This window comes from Nycticebus coucang, chromosome 3, assembly GCF_027406575.1.
Source record: "Nycticebus coucang isolate mNycCou1 chromosome 3, mNycCou1.pri, whole genome shotgun sequence".
Lineage (NCBI taxonomy): Eukaryota > Metazoa > Chordata > Mammalia > Primates > Lorisidae > Nycticebus > Nycticebus coucang.
Window position 1 is genome coordinate 101127992 of NC_069782.1, and position 22171 is coordinate 101150162.

The 22171-nt window shown below is 36.0% G+C and overlaps 1 protein-coding gene across 1 annotated transcript in view; it reads left to right on the plus strand.

The window, feature by feature from the left end:
• Positions 1–22171, plus strand: part of CTNNA3 (catenin alpha 3) — a 1739301-nt gene that overhangs the window by 1138136 nt on the left and 578994 nt on the right. The window contains exon 11 of the mRNA XM_053584032.1: positions 3204–3360. Within this exon, the coding sequence (XP_053440007.1) occupies positions 3204–3360 (157 nt within the window). The remainder of the gene's footprint in view (positions 1–3203; positions 3361–22171) is intronic.

The window sequence follows — 22171 nt, forward strand, 5'->3', positions numbered from 1 at the left end:
CTGAAAATGTTCTTACAAAATATAGCCTGTCTTGTACCCACGACTCCACATCCCCACTGGGGGTGCTGCGCCAGTACTTTAAAAGTACGTGTTGTTGCGAAGGCATAATTTCAACCCGACCACATGTGTACTGGGTTGTCCAATTGCAGGAACAATGAAACACCAGAGACCAACGCCTTTACAGGGTACACAAAGGTACATTGCCAGTTAATAGGTTAATAAAACTCTAAAACTGAAGTCAAGGAATACTGCACAGTAGTTATTCCTGAAGTTAGTGTGTGTTTTCTTAAAATTTAATGTGTTCCTTTTTTATTAAAAAGAAATAAAAGAATATCAACATAATATTTTCAAGCAACTAACTTTTCCCCTCTTCTACCTCCAATAATTTCTTGAAAAAAATGTCATTTAAGGTACAGCCTTAGGTTACAGAGTAGAAAAGGCTTCTTTTTATTGTTGCTATTATTTTTTGGTGAAATTTGAAGGCTGTGTCCAACATTCTTCTATGCCCATGATTCCTGTTTTCCAAATTCAAAAGCCCTTTAGTCCTCCTTATTCTTGACTCTCCTGTACCACTTGATCTTTTAAAAGGATTTTCTTCTTCATCTTCTGATCCTTTACTACCTGAGTTTCCCACCCCCGTCCCTGAGGCTTCTTCTCTCATCTTTATCATTTCTCCTCCATCTTTTCCTCCTGCACGTTTGTACTTTCCAAAGGTGTCTTCTTTCCTCCACTTCCCATCGTCTTCTTTTGCTTTCACCGTTATTATTATCCCCTCTCTGCTAAACACGACTTGGAAGTCTACAGTCATACCATCCTGAAAGTGCTCGGTTTCATCGGAACATTCCCCAGGCAGTGGGGAACATTCCATTCTTAGCTCTTTGCACATCTTATTTTCTCTTTCTAAAAGGATATCATCACTGTTTATATGAATTTCTGCTTCTTTTTCAGATTTTAGTCTTTTGAGACATCATTCCTTATGAAGCTGAGTGCTTCTCCCATGTGTTGTTATAAAGCATCTGAGCTTACTTTCATGATATCTCCCATACTGTGGCATTTATTAGATACTGCAGTGAGTCTGAGTGAGGTTCCCAGAAGAGGAGCATCAGTATTACCTAGGAACTTCTTAGAAATGCAAATTCTCAGGATCCATCCCAGATCAACTGAATCAGAAACTCTAAGGATATGGCTCAGAAATCTGGGCTTTATTGAGCCTTCCTGGTAATTCTGATAAAAGTCCAGGAACTGGATGCGGGCGGTGTCCCCTCCTAAATTGTGGGGTATCTTAAAACACAAACTGATTGCATCTTGTTCATTGCGATGTCACTAGAGTCCTGTGCACAACCCAGCAGTAGTGCGACTACACATTAACGATTTGCTCCCATGCGTGACAAATGGAGAGTATGGGAATAACAACATAGTTTAAAAATGAGCTCCAGTTGCACATCTCTGATGGCAAGTTTTGTAATTTGTATGACAGACCAAACTTCTGTAATAGGAAAGTTCATATCTAATCCCCTTCTTTAACACTATCTTCCCAAATAACACCTCACATCTGCCTCTGCCACCCTGACTGATTTTTGAACTCTCCAGCCTGCCCTTTTTAATAACTATAACCAATCTCCCTGTACTCATGAAAAAAACTTTCATAATCATCTTTCTTTGGGAAATTATGAAGAATAATTTCATTTATTCTGAGTGTACAACTAATGCATATTCCCATGAAAAGCCTGACCATTTTACAAAAACAGAAACAAACAAACAACAACAACAAAAAGCTCTAGAATTTCTACTATCCAGAGAGAACCACTAACTGTTGCATGTAGTCATCCAGCTTTTATTTCTGGCATGTTTGTGTGCGTTTTTAGATGTAGAAAGGGCATCCTATAAAGCTTAATGTTTTATACCCTACTATTATTACACTCCTGTGGCTGTATTTCCATGTGCTTAAGTGGTGTTTTCCAAAGCTTCCTTACTGGCTACATGGTACTCCTGGCAGTAATTTTTGACCTAACCTCCTGTCAAGTCCCTTTTGTTACCTCCCTCCTTGCTCTTTCTCACTTCTATAAGCTCTTGCAGAAGCTTCCTTTGTTTGGCTGTGAAATCGATTTTTCTAAAGTGCACTTCTGGGAAAATCGTCCAGGAGTCCACCTGGCTCTCCAGTGACTTCGGAATGAGGCCGTAGCTCTGAGCGGTCTGGCCATGGATCCTGCTGGTCACGTTTGCATGCCCAGGCCCTAGACAGGACTGCTTCCCCTTCTCACAGAATTTCTCCTGCCTCTTCTCTTGAACCTTGCTGCTTCTCTGCCTGAGAACTCTTTCCCGTCAGCGATTTTTCTCAGAGCCTGCTTCAGGACGAGGCCTTCCTAAAATTTCACACCTGCTACCTTCTCACCACTCCAGTCCTAATCCCTCTTCTCTCATCTATTTTCTCTCTTTAGTTCTTATAACCTTTAATAGATTAGCTCTTTTACTTATTTAATATGCTATATGCCTACCATCCCTGGCTGGAATATAACCTTCACAAAGGCAGTGATTTTTGCGTGTATCTTCTTCATTGCCATAGCTTTTAAATCTGACAGCGATTGGTATATAAAAGAAAGTTAGTATATATTTGAAATAGTGAATTCATAAATGAATGAATGAATATCTACGGGTTAAATTGTATGAGCTCCCAAGGAAGTCAAAGCTCTTATTCCAGTGATTTGCATGTCCTAGGTAGGCATTCACTACTTAATTGTACAATATGAATCCAAATGCCCCATTAAAATGTCACTCGTCCCTGAAGCCTTTCCTTGGCACTTCTGCTGAAGGTAATCTCTCTGCTAGGGCCTGTTGATCATTATTTGCTGTTATAATATTGATTGTATGTTAAACTAAGTTATAGGTATAGTTACAGTTATACCTTTCCCTTCCCATTGAGGAACAGACAACCTCTGTAATGGCAAGTACCAATTATCTTTGTATCTCCTATACTCCTTAGTGGAATGACACTCAATAAATAGGTTTAAAATTCTTATAAAAAATAAAGCTAAATTATTACCAAAAAAAAAAAAAAGGAGGTTATATCTGGAAGCATTTTACCATTTTTTTCTTATTGTTAAGGATGAGTATGTTCAGTCTTCAAAGAAAAAAAACACCTGTCATCTGCACAATGTAACTATTGCCAAAGAAAGTTACTATGTAAATATTCTATATCTTTACAGATTATTAATGCTGCACTTTCTTTGGCTGCAAGACCCAAAAGTCAAGTGGTCAAAAACACCATGGAAATGTACAGGCGCACCTGGGAGAGTCACATACATGTCCTCACTGAAGCAGTAGATGACATTACAAGCATTGATGACTTCCTGGCTGTGTCTGGTACGTTTTGATCTTTTACTTTCTACATTTGCTTCTGTCAATTTTCTGAAACAGGATAAATATGAATATAATCCATTTGATGTCCTATACCGAGAATTCTATGGGTGGGCTTTCTGGAAGTCAAGTGCTGTTATGTACTAGCAGCAGCTGTGGTTGTCATCACTGGTCTGTGCCAGGACTGGGAGCCTCATGCCTTGTAATCTCCACAATTCAAAACTTACTATGTCTGTAAAAGAAACTCCTATTCATGAGCAAAGCATACTAGAAAAGAATAGCTGGAAGTCTGAGACTTTTCCTGACTTTTTAAGTAAATCAGCATTTTTCCTCTTCTCCCAAATTTGTATCTCTCCAACTAAAATTTTCTCTACTTGGGAAAAAAATAATAATAGGAAGCTTAATTGATTTGAGGTAAACTATGGTAATTCAACCAATACTGTATGTATTTGATAGTGCTAACCCCAAGTGCAAAGAAATAAAACATCTAACTGCCTCATTCCAAGACAGGCTTGAGATTCCATATGGAGCTCAGATTATTCTCTCATTACAGATTTTAATGGCATCCCACAGGATTGTGCAAATACTCTCCTAAAGCTGTACCCTCAGAAGCATAACTCAGATCTAATTATACTGTTAGAACAGCAAAGAAACAAATAGTTTTTAGTCTGTTTTATTATCTTAAAAATTAAGCCTTTCCCTAAGATGAATTTTATTTTTTTTTAATGAGAGATTTTCCTGGAATGGGATCATATTTTTTATAAAATGCAAATTATCTTGAAGATTTAAAACCATTTGTTTAAATTTTCCTAATGTCGGTCAGCTTAACCTTTTGAATTTACTTCTTTCATATCTATGTATCTATCTATCCATCCATCCATCCATCCATCTAGAATCTATACAGAGAGTACCAAAAATATATACATATTTTAAGAAAGGAAAAAACTGTATTTAAGTTGTAATACTCAATATATACTGGTAACAAAAGATGAATACAAGTTACAGTAAGCACCTCTTATAATCTCAAAACTCAAATATGACTTCAGTATCACAAATTTAATATAGTTTCTTTGTTTTTTAAAATGTTTTGGATGGTCTGTGTGTATGCATATATATAATACATCTGTGTGAGTGTGTATATACAGTCTCATCCTAAAAAATAATTCCAGAAACCTTGCATATTTTCATGATACACTACTATATGAAAAAGAAATGTATGCTAATTGATTATTTAAAAGTTATTTTTATAGAGTTGCAAACTTTGAAATAAAGTATGTGAGATAAAATAGTAATAGCCCTTGATTTCACTATTAGGGAATAATTACAATTGATACTGACTTTTTGCATTCAGCATTTATATATATTTATATTTTCACATATTTGTGTCATGCCACATGTGTGTGTATATACACACGTATGTAAATTATCTGCCTTTTTCAGCATCATTGTGTGTGCTTCACAGATTCATTCATCTGTCTGTTCTCCTTTTGTTAGCATTCAGGAAAATTGTAAATTTAATTATAAACAATACTATGTTAAGCATATTTTTATCTATTTGGTGTCTCCTTAGTATAGACTGTGCAATGGAGATTCAGTCAATATCCTATATGAGAGCAGAGTCTTGTGCTTTTCATGGTTAAAAGCTAGGTTCTGTTTTGTGCTTGGTTTTTATTACAAAGCCGAAGAAAGCATTCACGCTAATCAATATAAAAGCAGTTTAGTATAATAATAGTGGCATCGCATAGGGAGAATATCTACAGACAGCAAGTGGAACCATCACTGCCCAAGTCTTGTGTGATTAGAGCTGTGGAGTCCTGGGGATCCAGATACCTCATGAGCCCTCACAGCAAGAGTTCATGGTTTTCTTTTCAGTGTGGGGTTAGAACACTAACCCCAGATGCCAAAACCATCCTCATAGATGTAGGAGAAATTGTGATTTAATGGCTCATAGAAGTGAGCTGTTCACTCTGCCTCTGAAAAATTAAAGCACATGACTGACACATTGGAGATGTTACAATGGGAAGGTGAGAGTCAGCTTGATGACTCGGGCTGAATGGCCCAGGTTTCTATTTATCAACTAAGGAAGCTACTCCTCATCAATATGGACCATTGACGACCTGCAGCCAGTATCTTCTGTTCCACTGGCTAAAATCAAGAGACAGTATTGTTTTGGTAGATTTTTTCCCTTCTCCTCACCTTCACTGGATCCTGTCTGATTATATTTTCATGTAATGGTATATGGTCCAGCAATCACTGTGAAGACTTCAGAGAAACTGTACACACATCCTTACTTAAGTCATGGTGAAAGACGAAGAGGAAGCGTGTATTCAAAAATGATTGAATATGCTCCCCCAAGGTGATCCATTATTGCTCTATTGTAATTATGTTTGAATTACTGCCTGTGCTTCATGACTAAAGAGGAGTTTGGGCATATGAACTGGAATTTGTCACATCATTTCATGTACTAACAACCCAGTTCGCTAAAGAAGCTTACATTTGGTAGACTGCTGGATTGTTGTTTGAATGTTATAAACTTTAATAGATCCTTAGAAAAGCAATGATTGGAAATACTTCCTTGATTTAATTCACTCATATCTGAAAATTTTTACTGTACCTATCAGGTAGAAATAGAGTAATAATAATTAATAATGATTAAGAGAATTAATCATTATTAATAATCTTACTGATAAATAGCACTAAAAATTTTCATTTTAGACTTGCATAATGATATAATAGTTCCTAAATTTATCAGCTGCATTAGCTATATGCCCTCATATTTGGTCGAATGACAAAAATATAGTTTTTATAGGACTTGCTTAAAATCATCTCAGTAAGTACTAATATATGTATATTGTTAATAAACCATATTATGTGCAATAAACAGAATATTGGCAAAGGCTTTTTAACAAAAAAAAGAATCAAAATGAGTCTCATAATTTCATTTCTATTTGGTGGCTTGTAGGCATTTTCTCAATTCTAAGCACATGCACTTAATAAGTAGAATTTGGAAGAACAAAATTATTAATATGTTGAATTTTGTGAGACAATTTACACAGGATGAAGGATTATAGAGCAAGTTTCTCTTGCCTCCCAAGAGTCCCCCACCTACCAATGAATCTAAGACATACGCCTGGCCTGAATATTTTGAGAGATCAAAGATTGCAGCACGGGTGGAAGGGAATTCAGGCAGATGAGAGCAGATGATCCTTAACTACATAATCTTCAGAGTCCTCCTCTGGACACAGAAAGGAGCATTACTCTTGGTACTTATATGCAGAAAAGTAAATGCAGATACAAGATTTGAAAATAGAAAGTCATATATTTGATCTTACAAAAGCATCCTGGGGATTTTAATAAACTGGTAATGACTTTTGCTTGCAGAATGGCCCCAGGGCCTGTGCTGTATGTAGCAGTCCAGCTAAGAACTGCATCCTCCTCAGAGTTGAATTCACAGAAGCAGAGAGTAGAACAGTGGTTACCAAGGGCTAGAGGAGGCAGGTGTGTGTGGAGGGATGGGGGGAGATACTGGTCAAAGAGTCAAAGGTTACAAAACTTCGGTTAAACAGGAGAAATAAGTTCAAGAGATCCTACAACATGGTGAGTATAGTTGATAACAATATACGTATACTTCAAAATTGCTGACAGAACAGATTTTAAGTGTTCCCACTACAAAAAAAAGGTAATAGATACGTTCCTCAGTTTAATAGCCATTCCAAATGTATGAATGTTTCAAAATATGCTGTATATCATAAATGCATGCAACTGTTGTTTTTTAATTAAAGGAAAACAATTTTAAACAAAATAAAAAGAATTATGTTCTCACACATACCCCTCATTCTTACTAGAATTTCACCACTGAAGTAACTCCTATAGATTAGGTGTGAAGATATCAATAGTGATTTTTCTCTCTAGAGGCTTATGAAGAGCATTGAAAAATAAAAATCTATGGAAAGTTAAGTGTGCTTAAAGATTGATAATTCTGCCATTTCCTACCAGATCTATGACCTTTCAGAAATAAATTAACTTCTCTGACTCTGTAAATGCCTTTTTTCAAAATTTTCATTATTGTATCATTTAGTCATGCATATACTCATTGACTTAACAAATATTGGATGAGCATCTAGTAGATAATAGGACTGTTTAAATCTCTGGAGATAAAATAGTCAATAGAACAACCAAAAAAATCCTTACAGTCTTGAATCTCATGTTTTTGCATTATTTAGAAGAATTAAATAAAAAGCTGTATTTAAAATGCTTTGAATAGTTCTAGAACATACCAAATGGCCTAGTAAAAGATGTCCATTATTACTAACATCATTGGCATTCCACTATTAGCTATAAGAAAGATAAATCGCTTTAGGGAGCACCTTTGGTAAACCTAAATTAACTGAAGAATTATCTTGAGAGCTGTGGTGCATAGCTGTCAGACATTTAAAAAGAAAAAAATCTGATAATACCAATTATTAGATAATACATACTAAAAGAAGAATTCTCATATGTGCCTTCCTTCTGGAAATGTAAATTGTTATAGTCTCTGTGAAGGGCAAAGTGACAATATGTGGTACCTGGGTTATTTTGCCACAAACCCTTTCCTAGGTAAATTGAAGAAACGTGTATATATGTTCATAAAGGAGACTTAGTACAAGTATGATCAGTATAGAATTTCTTCCATAAACAGGGGAATGAATAAATAGCGAACATCGTAGTTAACACAAATAAATTCATTGCACACGTTAAAAAGACATATTTTTGAAAAGTAACGTTCGGGGGGGTGAATATGGACATAGGATACCATAAAGGTCACACATGCAAATACATGAGTGATCATCTCTGTCAGATGAGACAGGAAGTGTATATATGAGACTGCAATTTTATCAGCAATTCATTATTCTTTAAAGATTATATCAAAACAAAATCTGATTAAAATAGTGGCTATAGTTATTGAGATTGGCAGATTATTTTCTCTGTTTTATCATATTATGAGCCCTACTTTTCTTAAACATGTGTCAGAAAAAAAGTTATAGTGAATAGAAGTAACTGTCAATGTACAAAGGAAGGTAACAAAGATGACTACGTCCATGGGAGATCACAGAGGTCACCAGAAGCCCATGTGAGCACCTGAAACTCCCCTGAGAATTGTGATCATCCAGTATTCTTATACTTCACTGTGAAGCTCATATTGTTTAAGGGAGTGCTTTGTGAAGGTGAAAAATACCTAAACTTTATCACTTAGGGTCAGAGAGTCTCATGGCATGTATTTGGTGCCATTTTTCATTCTTGTTTTGTGAGTGGCAGAAAAGGATAGCTAGATTTTTAGGGCACCAGTCCCAAATACCAAGGGTGCTGGGTTTGAGCTCGGCCCTGACAAAACTGCAACAAAAAAATAGCCAGGCATTGTGGCGAGTGCCTGTAGTCGCAGCTACTCGAGAGGCTGAAGCAAGAGAATCGCCTAAGCTCAAGTGCTCTACAGAGGGCGACAAAGTAAAACTGTCTTAAAAAAAAAAATAAAGAAGGATAGCTAGATTTTTAAAAATATTTTTATTCTAACATATCTCAAGTATACTTATGATTATAGTATAAAGAATAATAAACAGATTCAAGATGGATAAAGGACTTAAATTTAAAGAATGAAACAATAAAAATCCTCAAAGAGAGCACAGGAAAAACACTGGAAGATATTGGCCTGGGGGAAGACTTCATGAAGAAGACTGCCATGGCAATTGCAACAACAACAAAAATAAACAAATGGGACTTAATAAAACTGAAAAGCTTCTGTACAGCTGAGACAACAACCAACGCAAATAGACACCCTACCCAATGGGAAATAATATTTGCATATTTTGAATCAGACAAAAGCTTGATAACTACCCTGTTTCCCCAAAAATAAGACATCCTCCAAAAATAAGACCTACTTACAGGAAAGATAAGACGTCCCCTGAAAATAAGACCTAGCTCATCTTTGGGAGCACACCTTAAAATAAGACACTGTCATATCTTCGGGGAAACAGGGTAGGATCTATAGAGAATTCAAATTAATCCATGTGAAAAAAAGCCAGTAATCCCATATATCAATGGACAAAAGACATGAATAGAACCTTCTCTAAAGAAGACAGACGAATGGCTAGCAAACATATGAAAAAATGCTCATCATCCCTAATTATTAGAGAAATGCAAATCTAAACCACCCTGAGATATCATCTAACACCAGCAAGAATGGCCCACACCACAAAATCTCAAAACTGCAGATGCTGGCGCGATGTGGAGAGAAGGGAACACTTTTACACTGCTGGTGGGACTGCAAACTAATACAATCTTTTTGGAAGGAAGTATGGAGAAACCTCAAAGCACTCAACCTAGACCTCCCATTTGATCCTGCAATCCCATTACTATGCATCTACCCAGAAGGGAAAAAATCCTTTTATCATAAGGACACTTGCACTAGACTGTTTATTGCAGCTCAATTTACAATCGTCAAAATGTGGAAGCAGCCTAAATGCCCACCAACCCAGGAATGGATTAACAAGCTGTGGTATATGTACACCATGGAATACTATTCAGCCATTTAAAAAAATGGAGACTTTACAGCCTTTGTATTAACCTGGATGGAAGTGGAACACATTCTTAGTAAAGCATCACAAGAATGGAGAAGCATAAATCCATGTACTCAATTTTGATATGAGGATAATTATTGACAATGACATGGTGGGGGTGGGGGAAGGGGAGAACAGAGAGAGAAAGAAGGAGGGAGAGGAGGGGGAAAGGAAGAGCAGAGAGAGGGAAAGAGGGAGAGGGGTGGGGCCTTGGTGTGTGCCACACCTTTTGGGGGCAAGACAGGATTATAAGAGGGACTTTACCTAACAAATGCAATCAGTGTAACCTGGTTTCTTGTACCCTCAATGAATCTCCAACAATAAAAAAAAAAAAGAGTAATAAACAATGAAATCTTACCATGAAGCTTTACTAATGTCATCCTTTCCCCTGTTATTACCTGTGTAATTGCAGTCCCTTGTATAACCTTTCCCAGGATTTTATAATTATCCCTTTACTAACAATTTGGATGAAAGCCCTTACCTCCCGATAAGCCAACCTGCATGACAGACATATTCCTTCAGTGGGAAATGTATGACACTGAAATGATCAGAATCTCCATCAGGTGATAGAATATTCTCTCATTGAGCATATGAAAATACACAGCTAAAGCTGAAAAGTTTTGTCACATTAGAACGATAACAATATTTAAATATTCTGTGCTCCAATCTTTAGTGATCTTGATAGTAAGTAACATGGGGGAATGCAGGTCTTTGAAGCAAGTGTCCAATGGACATTTTGGTATTGACAAAGTAATCACTTGTTGTGTCAGTCCACATACTTATTGGGCAGTTAGTATTCACTATAGAGATGAAGTGGTGACTAAAGTCTACTGAACTTATTCATAAAGGAAACGAGCCGTCACATGGCAAGTGCAGTGTGGTAAAATACTCAGATCAATATGAGGACACAAATGATTAGATTAGATTGTTGCATTTGTTATGTAAAGGCTGGTTGTAGTTGAGCCCTTCACTCAGGAGGTGGACCACATACCCTTAAAGATTTAAATTTAAGACACAATAAAATAGGTTTTGTTTAGAAAGACACTCAAGCTATCTTTCTATCCAAAAAGTAATTGTGCGACAGCCAGTCTTCAAAACCTAATTATTTTTCACTTCAATTTGTGATTATTATTTCATATATTGGCATTTAGTTGTTCATTATAAGGACTTACATGCCAATTCAAATAAAATGCAAGACATAATTCATGTTCGCCATGAGAGTTCTCATTCATCGCTACAATAATTACAGATGTATAGTAGTCAAATTACATTCTGATTCTCCATCATTTTTTATAATGTATAATTAGCAGGAATTAACAAGTGAGTTAATACTTTGCATTCTTTTATTACTAATTTTGCAAATGCTTATTTTCTTTCTTTCCAATTTTCTTTTTTTATACTTTATATATTTTTTCCTTTTATTAAGTCATATACACATAGATCATGAATATATTTATGCATTTGTGGGGTACAGTGTATTGATTTTGTCTACAATTTGGAGTGCTTACATTAAACTAATCAACATAGCTTTCACCTCATTTACTTAATTATTGTGTTAAGACATTTATGTTCTATTGATAGATTTGACTTGTACCCTTGCAATATGTTCTGTAGGTGTGATCCCACTGTTTACCCTCCCTCTATCAAACCTCCCCCCTCACCTCCCATCCCCCTCCATTTTTCTCCTTCATCCTGGGCTATAGTTGTGATCTATCTTTCATAAGACAGTGTGAGTAATATTTTCTTTTAGGGAATCAGTTGCTTGAGATTTCAGGCTTTCATAATGCAAGTGCAGTAACTGCCACATGATAATTGTAGAATATGACTTTTTATTTATTTTTTATTAAATAATAAATGCATAGATCATTTACACATTAATGCACGTAGTCATAGAAGAAGCCCAAGTGCCCATCAACCCATGAATGGGTTAATAAATTGTGCTATATGTATACCATGGAATATTATGCAGCCTTAAACAGATGGAGACTTTACTTCTTTTACATTTACATGGATGGAGCTGGAACATATCCTACTTAGTAAAGTATCTCAAGAATGGAAGAAAAAATATCCAATGTACTCAGTACAATTATGAATTCAATTTATAATCACTCACACTTTCATATGAAGAATAGATCACAACTATGGCACAGGATGAAGGAGGGAGGAGGAGGGAGGATAGAAGGGAGGGGAGAGGTCAGATCGAGGGAGGGTGAATGATAGAATATGACTTTTAAAGTTCCATACTATCCAAAATATGACACTTAATAGTGATATATTGATTTCAAAATATTCAGTGACATCCAGGCATACACCACACACACACACTCCCATAACCTTTTTGATTTAATCAATTTCAGGGACTTTCAGATATAGATGAAATTCAGTTTGGGGGTACAGTTCTAATACTAGATCTAGAAAATGGTCATGGGAGGGATGAAAAATAAGTGCTTTCTATATATCTAAACAACTTGATATAGCAACATTAAATTCCCAAGCCATCATTTAATATCTGCTTGCAAATTGGCACTCACCATCTTGATGGTGATTTGTGTGCTTTATGTTTACATACATAGTTGCATATAAATAATCTTCACATAACTCCATGGAAATTTCATGGAGGCAGAGATATTCAGCCTTGTGACTTGACCCTCTTTTCTTAAACTTAGGTTATAAAATCTAGTATTAAAAATTCTCTAAGATGTTTTGACCAGTTTATTTTAAGCTAATATTATATTCAAAGTATAAAAAGCTACTATGGAACAATTATAAGATCTAAAATGGTAAGTCAATTATCATTTTATTAACTTCTATCATTTAGAAAAAAAATGCAATGGCTGTATTAAAAGCACTTTTTAAAATCACGTTCTATATTTATACTATCACTATTTAAATGGATTCTTAATTTTCTTATGTGAGTATTTTTATGGTTCTACTAGCTTTTTCCCAGTGCATGTGAATTTTGTTTTCTGCTTTGGTGCATGGATTTTTTAAATTTCTTTTTCTTAAGAAATGCAACTATTAATGTGTGAAACCATTTATCCCAAGACCTTCAGGAGTTCCATAGATATTTCCTCATTTATTCTTTCACCTAAAATGAATTTGGCTAGTATAACTACATTTAATGTATCCTGTCACAGGGAATTTCTCAATTGCTCAAATTCTTTAAGACAATAAAGATGCTACTTTTCACCATCCTCTAGACCAGTCAACCTATTGTCCCTTATTGAAAGTTGCTTTTCCCTGTAGTGCCAGCAGCTGGGGAGGCTAAGGCGAGAAGATTGCTTGAGCCCAGTTAGAGGCTCACCTAGGCAACAAAGCAAGACAGTCTCAAAAAAAAAAAAAAAATTTTTTTCTTTCAAATTGGTTTCTGTTTCTTTCTTAATGTCAAAATATGGAGGTCATAATGTTTAGACCATGATTCTAAGTTTTTCTATCTGGAATCTTTCTATATTAGAAAGAAAGATATACCTAACTCTTAAGCCTAGTTTTCAATTTATTACTTATTTAGTTGTTAAATGAAATATGTAAATAAAGTTCAAGTCCCTTCCTCCATAAACCTTTGGTTGTCCGTGCACATGCAGTTGGATAATTTTGTACGATTATGATAAGGCAAAATAAAAACACTTTTGACCTAGATTGCTGTGGTTTGGGTGGTAAAATGGGACTCTTCCCTCTCCCACTAGAAATTAGTGAGATTCTGAAGGAAAATGTAAATGTAGGGGTGTGGGGGACACCCCAAAACATGAGATTAGTAAAATGTAAGGTCAAAGAACAAAACCAACAATCTTGGATTTGTACAGATACGTACAGTGCTTTAGACAGTATATGGTATACTGCAGATACTTAATAAGCATTTGTTTAATTGAATGTGTTTTACTTAAATAAACTTTCATTTGATTTCTACAGCAATAACCTCCAAAGTGATCAAGGGCAGAATTTACCTTTTATATTTCAGAGCCACCCAACATAGGCTTTCGAGCAGAGCCAGAATGAATATGCAGCACAACTATTCTAGGCAGACTGAAAAATTAAGCATAGCTATGCAAAGCAATTTTTTTTTTCTGTTGGTATAGTACTGTTTCCAAATCAAGGTTTCTACTAGCTGTGTAATTGCACAGAATAATCACTCTGCACCTTTCACCAATGTAAAAAGATGAAGCTCATTTCCTACAGTGCTAAAGGTTTGTGTGCCAAGATCTTTATTTCCTAATGTAAAATCTGATGTCTTTTAAATTTGATTTTGTAATTCACTGAACTTATTTTTTTTCTGCTTAATTAGGTGCTAACAAGTGATATAAAATGTGAGATTTATATCTATTTCAAACATTTTATGAGATAAACCTCAATGATTGCCATGACAGGAAAGGAGAAAGTGTAAATGCATCTTTGGAAGAATATGTGTGAATAAAATGAAAATCCTGTACTTTGCTGCACTTTTAACACCACCTGAGCAGCACTGAATTGTCATAAGTTTTAAGCAGAAAGTGAAAATTCAGTTTACCTACCAGTGATACATAAGCAAAAAGTCATAAGGAAGCACGTTTGTTATGATTATGTAAAATTTCAGCATATTTCTCTTCTAAAAATATCACAATGGTATTTTGTGTAAGTTCCTTACTGGTATCTTGTGATTATTTTATTTTTATTTTTGAGACAGGGTCTCACTTTGTCACCTAGGCTGGCACATGGTGGAGACATCATAACTTACTTCATCCTTGAACTTCTGGGCTTAACCAACCTCCTGTCTTAGCCTCCCAAATGGCTAGGACTATAGGTGTGCACCATGGTGTCTGGATAGTTTTTTAAAAGTGTATTTTGTAGAGATGGAGGTCTCACTTTATTGACCTGGCTGGTCTTGAACTTCAGGCTTCAAGCAATTCCCACCTCCTGGTGTTCAAAGTGTGTGGTCACAGATGTGAGCCATCATGCCTTCTTGTTTAAATAAAAGTAATCAAAGTTGAGATTTTTGTTCATGTCATACGTATTACTTATCACACAAGACTAATAACGAAGTGTTGGACCACAAAACTGTTTTATCACATAAATTTGGGAACTGAACTCAAAAAAGAGCTATAAGCATGTTTTTTTGATATATATATAGATTTCCTATAAGGATTATCCAATTGCTATTGGACTTTTATTATATATGGCTTCTTCTGGTTTGCAGTTGGTACTATTTTAACTTTCTCCCTATTCTATTTTTATTAAAAAAAAAAAAAGTCCACAACTGCAAATGGTATATTCAAAGATGGTAGAGAATTATATTATTTGTCTGGTTATTGGCTTGCTATATATTTTATGTTGAAAACCGAAGAAAATATGGTTTTCTATTACTGCTTTACTATCAAAGTCAAATGGTATTTATTATCTTGAAGTATATAATGAGCCATGGCAATCAGAGTACACTTAGCTTATAATTCAAAAGAAATTATTCCTGTCCTGTGCTTCTTCTAATCATTTGTTTCCTGTCCTTTTCATCATATTCACTCAATCTGCTGAGAACTTATCCTTAGAAAACCACTTATTCCTTTAAATCTTTCTTGATCATCTAGCCCTTTTCTATGCTCCCTCATGACTTTGAATTTTTACTACAACTTTGATCAGTTTCTTCCATCTATTATAGTTATTTTTATATATGTTCTTTGCTATTATTTTGGAAGCCTTGGAGGGCATGGGATGCTTTCTGGTGTGCTGAATTATTTCCACTCGTTGTCAACTCATAATTCAGCTTGTCCCATGAAGCAGAAGAACACTAAGACAAATCCTTCTTTGATCAATAACACGAAAGAAATAAATAGCAACCAAGCTTTAAGAATCCAGGTTTCCTTTCTAACCTCATTTTTTTATTGTCTTCCAAAACTGATTTTTGACAATTGAATACCTCTGACATTCTGGGAGAATCTTCTGGTTCATTCAATGGCTTACTTAATTTAATTCTCATATAGTTCCTATGATAATTATATTTTCTTCTTAATTACTATAGTAATGAGATAATGATTATGGCATTTAATCAGACTGTAAATCACTTTACTATGACATCTTTAAAATATAACTTTATTAGAATATTGTTTTATTTTGAACATTCCATATTTAGATCCAAGAAATTTTGAAAAATCGAGGTTCATATTTTGGCATTAGTATGATTTTCAGGGCAGGTATGGTGATACTAAAGCCTTAAGGCTTTAGTAAAAAATGTTCATTATGAAATATATCACACATGACATATGTTGCTTAGCAAAGTGTCCAGTTACCAAAGGACAATGTGAGAATTATATAGAAAATAAAATTTTAAAAAATCAAATTATTCCTTTTTATCTAGCACTCTGTGCTGTATTGTTGTTAGGAAATTTTCTGAGCTTGCTGTCATTACTGCCTGGTGGAATAGTTGCTATAAATGAGCCAAACAAATTACTTCCAGTATATTTTTTCTTTATTCCTCAATGAAGCTTAGCTACCTTTCCCAATTGTGGGCACTTTGATACCTTGATCATGATTAGTGAGATGTTAGGCATCACAGCTATGAAATTGATTACTTCAGATGCTAATGAAATATATAAACAATATATATTTTCCCTTAGTAATATTTTCATTAATGTCTCTTTGGTCACACCACCTACAAGTCTCTATCATGATATGGCTCTATCTATATTTAGCTGTTTGAAATACATTCTAATATCTACTTTCTTTTTATGCATTAATTTTATTTTTTCTAACAAAATTTGGTTTATTTCCTATTCTTATAAGGAGTAATCCTGGAATATGGTTGGTAAGGTGGGGGGGACAAAGGACTCAGAGAGTTTATGGGCTGGCTGAAGAATAGTTTTATCTTCCTGACTAATATTCATGCTACTATAGTCAATATGTTAATATTCTCATAAATAGACACACTTGACTGGAAACGGATGGGGCATGGAGTGGCAAAAATTGGCTACAGATTGGTGGTTTGGTGGTACAGCATAGAGTGCTGAACGCTTTTGTCATTCAACACATAATGAGAGATATCTCTAGTTTCTCGTCATGCAAAGAATATTACTGTTTACCACGTGTGTTTTTTCTCTCGCCAGCTGTGTGGCCTTGAGCAAATTGCTTACTATCCTTTGATTTCTTGTTCTGTAAAATGGGAATAATGAATCCTACCTGATGGCATACTTATATTGAAGATATATATAATTATGTCTTCAATTCAAATGATCTTTGAAATATAATAGACAATGGTATAAAAACGCCTAACACTGACTGTGGCATAGAGTCCTTCTAGGAACATTGCTTGACTGAATCAAAGTTACTTAAAAATGAATCTTAAGGATGGTGCCTGTGGTTCAGTGTGTAGGGGACTGGCTCCATATACCAAGCGTGGCAGGTTCGAACCCGGCCCCTGCCAAACTGCAACAAAAAATAGCCGGGCGTTGTGGCAGGCACCTGTAGTCACAGCTACTCAGGAAGCTGAGGCAAGGGAATCACCTAAGCCCAAGAGCTGGAGGTTGCTGTGAGCTGTGAAGCCGCAGCACTCTACCGAGGGTGACAAAGTGAGACTTTATCTCTAAAAAAGAAAATGAATCTTAAGTGTTCTTCCTCAATTGGATATAAAGGAGTTACATTTCCTGTGTGCTAACCTTCTGATCTCTAATTTATTTATTTATTTATTTTTGAGACAGAATCTCACTATATTGCCCTTGGTAGAGTGCTATGGCATCACAGCTCACGGCACCCTCAAACTCTTGGGTTTAAACAATTCTCTTGCCTCAGCCTCTTAAGTAGCTGGGACTACAGGCCCCTGCCACAATGCCCAGCTATTTTTTGTTAGACTTGTCATTGTTGTTTAGCTGGCCTGCGCCAGGTTAGAACCGCCACCTTCAGTGTATGTGGCTGGCACCATAACCACTGTGCTATGGGCGCCAAGCCTAACCTTCTAATGTCTCAACAATTTCAATGTCTAATAAGACAATTTCTCTTCTTTGATCTCTTATTCCTTTGCTGTCACCAGTGTGAAGAGTTTGGGAAGATAAATTACCATCGGTGGCCTATTACAGTGTCACACTTCTTTGTTGATGTAAATGTAAATGTTAGACATAAGCTTATGACAATTTTGAGGAGAAATAGAAGAATGATGAACTTTTATAAGGGAGAGTTATGACATTGGAAATTTTAGTATGTTTTCCACTGTCTCTGTAATTCTATGGAATAAACAGTGTCTAATACCCTAGAATGTCACTGGGCAGTATCAGCTATGTACTACTTTTTAATGTTCATTGGTTTATTAGAACTAGTTGTCATTTTTTTAAAATGCTGGATTTAATATTTAGAGATTTTATTGAGTGAAGAATTATGTCTCCAGGTATCTGTGAAAAGAAGTGTTGCCTTAATTGTAGTGTAGCTAATTTGTAACCAAAATTCAAGAAAAAGTTTAAAACTACAGGTAGATTTGAAAGTTCACGAAGGAATTAAGTGACAAGAGGGATGTAAATTAACTACTTTCTTAAACTTTTGAACGTATTCACTGGGGAGAGCAGATGGATGTAGACTCCAGTGATTTTAAAGCTCTTATGGATTTAGAAGGCTATTCCAGGCTTCGGTAATCATTGCACTGGCTTTGTTGCAAACCATCCATCTCTTTGGTCTGTTCCTCATTGTAGTTTTGCAAAAGAAATGCAGCTGACATTATAAAGCTATTTTATATAATGCAGCACACTGAATTATTATTAATTGAAGAAGAAAACATGCTTTGGTTAGAACATTAGTTTCCTGTTTTATAATTATGTCACCCTTGATCTTTTCATTGTTCCAGATGAATATTTTGTCTCCTTGCCTCATTCCTGTCTCCTTATTCTTTGTAAATTTGATCTAGCAATTAGTAATATTCTCACTAAATTTCCCTAGATACGATCTGTGCTTTTCAATTCAATTTGGTTCATTCACAGTAGTTTTCAGTTCTTTTTTCAATATTATTCATAAAACTCCCTTTTCATGTCAAAGAAGAACAAGAAAGGGATAAGCCCCAACTGCTTAGGCCAGATGGTGAGAAATCAAATGACAGAGAATAAAAATTAGAGAACCATTCAACTCCTATTTTGCTTCTGCCTTCTATCAAGGAGAATATCTTCAAACTAGATGGGGTATAACAGCTATGGTTAGGGATTTGAAGCCCAATTGGTGGTACACTAAAAGTACCTGGCTGCTTCAAATGACTTCAAGCCCCTAGGCAAGTCACATCCCAGAATTTTGAGAGAACTGGCAGATGTTGAGGTAGAGCTACTTTCAGTAAGTTTTTTAGAACCATGGGGAATAACAACAGTGCCAGAGAACTGATGGGAAAAATTGTCTTCTAGTCTTTAAACAATGGAGAAAATATAAGTGGTTGCTGTCATCTGTGGTTAAACTTTCTCAGACTTCTAGAATAGAAATTTAAATTATCTATGAGCATGTGCAGCACAGAGGATGAGGAAGTCCCTGGAAATCCAGCTTCTGTATTAAGGATATTTTCTTCTCTGTGATTCTAGTTTAAGAGATGCAAGGAATTGTGCTACAAGAATGGTGTGTAGAAATTTATGATATGTTTGGTATAGTCATGATTTCCTTGAGAGAAACACTGAAAGGTGGAAAATGGGAGTTTATAACAAATCAAGTTCTGCTTAGAAAAAGGAGGTTTATACACATGATACCTTAAAGGCCCAATGTGTTGTAGTGAGGACAATATGAACAGAGATCATAACAGCAATCCCTGGTGGATTGATTAGGGAACATTTAAAAAAAAATTGCAATGGTCCTTGAGGGATGACAGCCTCTTAAAAGACTAAAATGAAGATGAAGGAAAAGGATATTCAGAATAAGGAGAATGACATCATGGCCACCCATGGTATTTGCTACACACTTTCTTGTAATTAAATGTGTTCATATCTTGTGTTAAGGATAGCAGATTTAGGATCTGTTTCCTGTTGGATTCCTTCAGTTGCAAATTTCTTGTGTCTTTCATTGTCTATAATTCCAATACCAAATATTATTCAGCTACTATCCATTCTGCTTTCAGTCCTTTGGCTGAAGGTGGGAATTTTCAGTTGTCTGATGGTCCGAGAACTGCTCCTATGGTGGCTAAACATAGAAATATAAGTGGTTACCTGTAGCCCTCTATAGTTCACGTAGGTTGTCAATCTAATGAATGGGAGAACTTTTTCTAACCCATTTAATTTCTTGTAACAAAAGAAGATATACAAATGACTAATAAGATTCTCTAACATATTGAGATTTTAAGACCTTATTTTTTGAGTTTTTTTTTTTTTTAAGTTAGTGTAATTCTTGGCAGTGGAAACCAAATTTCATTAGCCATATCTGGTTCATCCTTTAATGTTTATAAGGGGGGTTAGGGGACAGGAATGTCATTTGTTACCTCATACCCACATTCTTTTCCTTTTTCCAGTGAGAGTTGCTGAGTGGTGAATGTTCCTATGGGTCATCTAGACTTGATCAGCAAGCTAGTCTTTTCTCCCACCTCCCTTTAAGCCCCTTTCTTCACGTCCCTTCTCTTCCCCCACCCAGGACACAGTCCAAGATACAGTCCTGAAATCTTGAAGAGAAAAATGGATAATTACTGCTCTTGGTTACTTCCTGCTATCAAAAGGGGCATCTCACTGCCCATCAGGGACACCCCTCAGTTTCCCTAGTCTAAAGAGGATGGAAGTTTCTGGCAAATTGGTCAACAGGTTCCATTGCTATTTAATGAAATCCCTGCATTACCATCATTATAACATGGAATTGTTAGAGCCTGGAAGACACAAACTTAATAATGAGGTTGAACAGGCAGGGTCCAAACGTCAAGAAAAGGATGATCATAATTGTAGGCCCCATGAAAGGATATAGAAAGCTTTCTCTAAGTCAGGCATTACCAAGGAGGATGCATTTAAAAGAGCCCATTGGCCAATAGAAATGGGAAATAATCCCTGGAGGTTCAGAGAGGCAAAGGAAAGAGTTGCAACCATTTTCCATTTTCAAAGGGAGAGAAAGAAGGTATTTATACCTCCACACTGCCTTTATGTCTCCAGGTCTCTCTCACCACTTCTCGTTCGTGAGTGGGACCCACTTCCAACTCTCTTTGGAAGTACGGTAAGGTTTCTTTTTGATATGAAACCAATATATAAACAACTACATCCTCATACAAACAAATATAGTCTAGCAAGGACAAAGGGTGAGGGAAGGTGTCGGTGTCGCTCGGCCTCCGGCCAGCAGGGACGAACACACCAACGCAGACAGCTTTCAGCAGGTTTATTATCAGGTACAAGCAGCTTGTCCGGGGAGAGCAGGATGGAAAAGCCCTAACCTTGTCCGGGGAGAGCAGGATGGAAAAGCCCTCTCTCTAACCTTGTTTACAGCACTCTGTATATATACTCTAGGACACATCCTGTTATTGCGGTTTCTTGACCTAGGTATCTCTCCAATGAGCGCAAAGGGCACGGGCGGCAAGGTTGTTGCCAGGGCGAAGCCTGCAAGCAGGTTTCCTAAAGTACACCTCCGCCATCCTGTTTTTGTGCCTGATCGATACATTGTATAAGGGCCCTCCACAGGAAGGGGGAGGACGATCAGCAGGAGGAGGGAGGGCAATTGGCAGTATCTCACCTAATGTGCATAATGTGCATGTGTTCAACATGCCCACAGGGTGAGGTGTTCTTTTACAACTTGAACTTTGCCTTGGAAATGAGAACAATGAAACCTAGAAATATGTACCCTCATATTAATTTGAAATAAAAAATTTACTATTCAGCCATTAAAAAAGATGAAGATTTTACATCTTTTGTGTTAACCTGGATAGAAGTATAACACATTATTCTTAGTAAAGCATCACAAGAATGGAGAAGCAAGAACCGTATACACTTAATTCTGATATGATGACAATTAATGACCTAGTACATGGTGGGGGAGAGCAGAGAGAGGGAAGGAGGGACAGGGGTGGAGGGTCACGGTATGTGACACACCTTTTGGGAATGGGACACAATTTTAAGAGAGACATTACCTGATAAATGCAATCAGTGTAAACTGTTTTTTTTTTTTGTACCCTCAATGAATCCCCAACAATAGCAACAACAAAAAAATGATATTAACATTGAATTAAAAAGGAACAAAAAAAGAAAAAGAAGAATGCTCATTGATGTTAGAATAATTTCAGGGACAAGTTAGTATTATTCTGATCTACAGTAGTAGGTAAGTATTCTATGAACTCCTGGCTTATTCTAAAATATGTC